Genomic DNA, 1,092 nt, shown 5'->3' on the forward strand with positions numbered 1-1,092 from the left:
AATTCTACTTGATTAATAAATTACTCTCGTAATACAATAACGGTCCGAAATTACGGGGTGTTACATTTAAGCCCTTAATAAATCCTAATTTGTGTACCTAATCCTCACTATAATAACCCCATTAGTCTAATTAGATAATCATGTTCTTCTTATCAATCTTTAGTGTAGTTTATATCATTCTAATCTCTCTTTAATCTTGTAATCAACTTTTAATCAAGTCTTAATACAAATCTCATTTCCTTAATCTCTCTTTTGTTCATCTTTCATTTTGGGTAATTGAAGATTATTTGGGTTATTATTGGGAGATTGACAACCTTCCAATCAATCATCAAATACTTCTATTATTCTTTGCTTTATTATTGGAATTATTAGTAGGTATAATTCTCTTAATCCCTTTTTAATTATTGTTAATCATCTTCATTTATTTATCATGTTTTACTTTGTTGGTATGATTGACAACCTTGCTAGCATGTTCAACATGATAATGAGTGAGTAGTTTCCTTAACTAGGGTTAATGGGTAATTAGGGGAAACCAACATGGGGGATGATCATCCTAAGGGGTATACAATTAGAAGTGGCTATGATTGGTTGTGTTCTGAACAGGCTGCAGCAGTCTGGTCACCTGTGGTCTGGAGCAATTGGAATGTCCCTAAACATTCCATTATTACTTGGTTGATGATGCATAATGGGATGAATGTCAAGGAAAAATTATTCAAGTTTGCATGTTGTGCTGATGATTTATGTATGATGTGTGAGGCCCAAACTGAGACTGTGAAACATGTGTTTTCTGACTGTATGTACAGCTGCAGAATTAAGGACCAGCTGTCCCAGTGGTTTGGAGGAAATGTCCCTGATACGATACATCTAGCTACTGCGTATCAGAAATCAGTCCTTTGGAAAGCTAGAGCTGCTTGTCTTACTGCCTACCATTATCATGTGTGGTATCAAAGAAATAATGCAAGAATCAACTTTTGTTTGTTGCGTCCTGAGTTGGTAGCGAGGAAAATTGAGGAAGAAGTTACTAGGAGAATTAAAACTAAGCTTGGAGGAGCCAATGTGAGCATTGATTGGCTTTGCATTCAATCGAGTTAA

At 35.2% G+C, this 1,092-nt stretch overlaps 1 protein-coding gene across 1 annotated transcript; it reads left to right on the forward strand.

Annotated features, from left to right (window-relative positions):
* Positions 1 to 537: 537 nt before the first annotated feature.
* LOC141633013 (uncharacterized) lies at positions 538 to 1,092 on the forward strand. The gene has a single exon (XM_074445509.1). The coding sequence runs from the start codon at positions 538 to 540 to the stop codon at positions 1,090 to 1,092; it is 555 nt and encodes a 184-aa protein (XP_074301610.1).

The sequence above is a fragment of the Silene latifolia genome, chromosome Y (assembly GCF_048544455.1).
Source record: "Silene latifolia isolate original U9 population chromosome Y, ASM4854445v1, whole genome shotgun sequence".
Lineage (NCBI taxonomy): Eukaryota > Viridiplantae > Streptophyta > Magnoliopsida > Caryophyllales > Caryophyllaceae > Silene > Silene latifolia.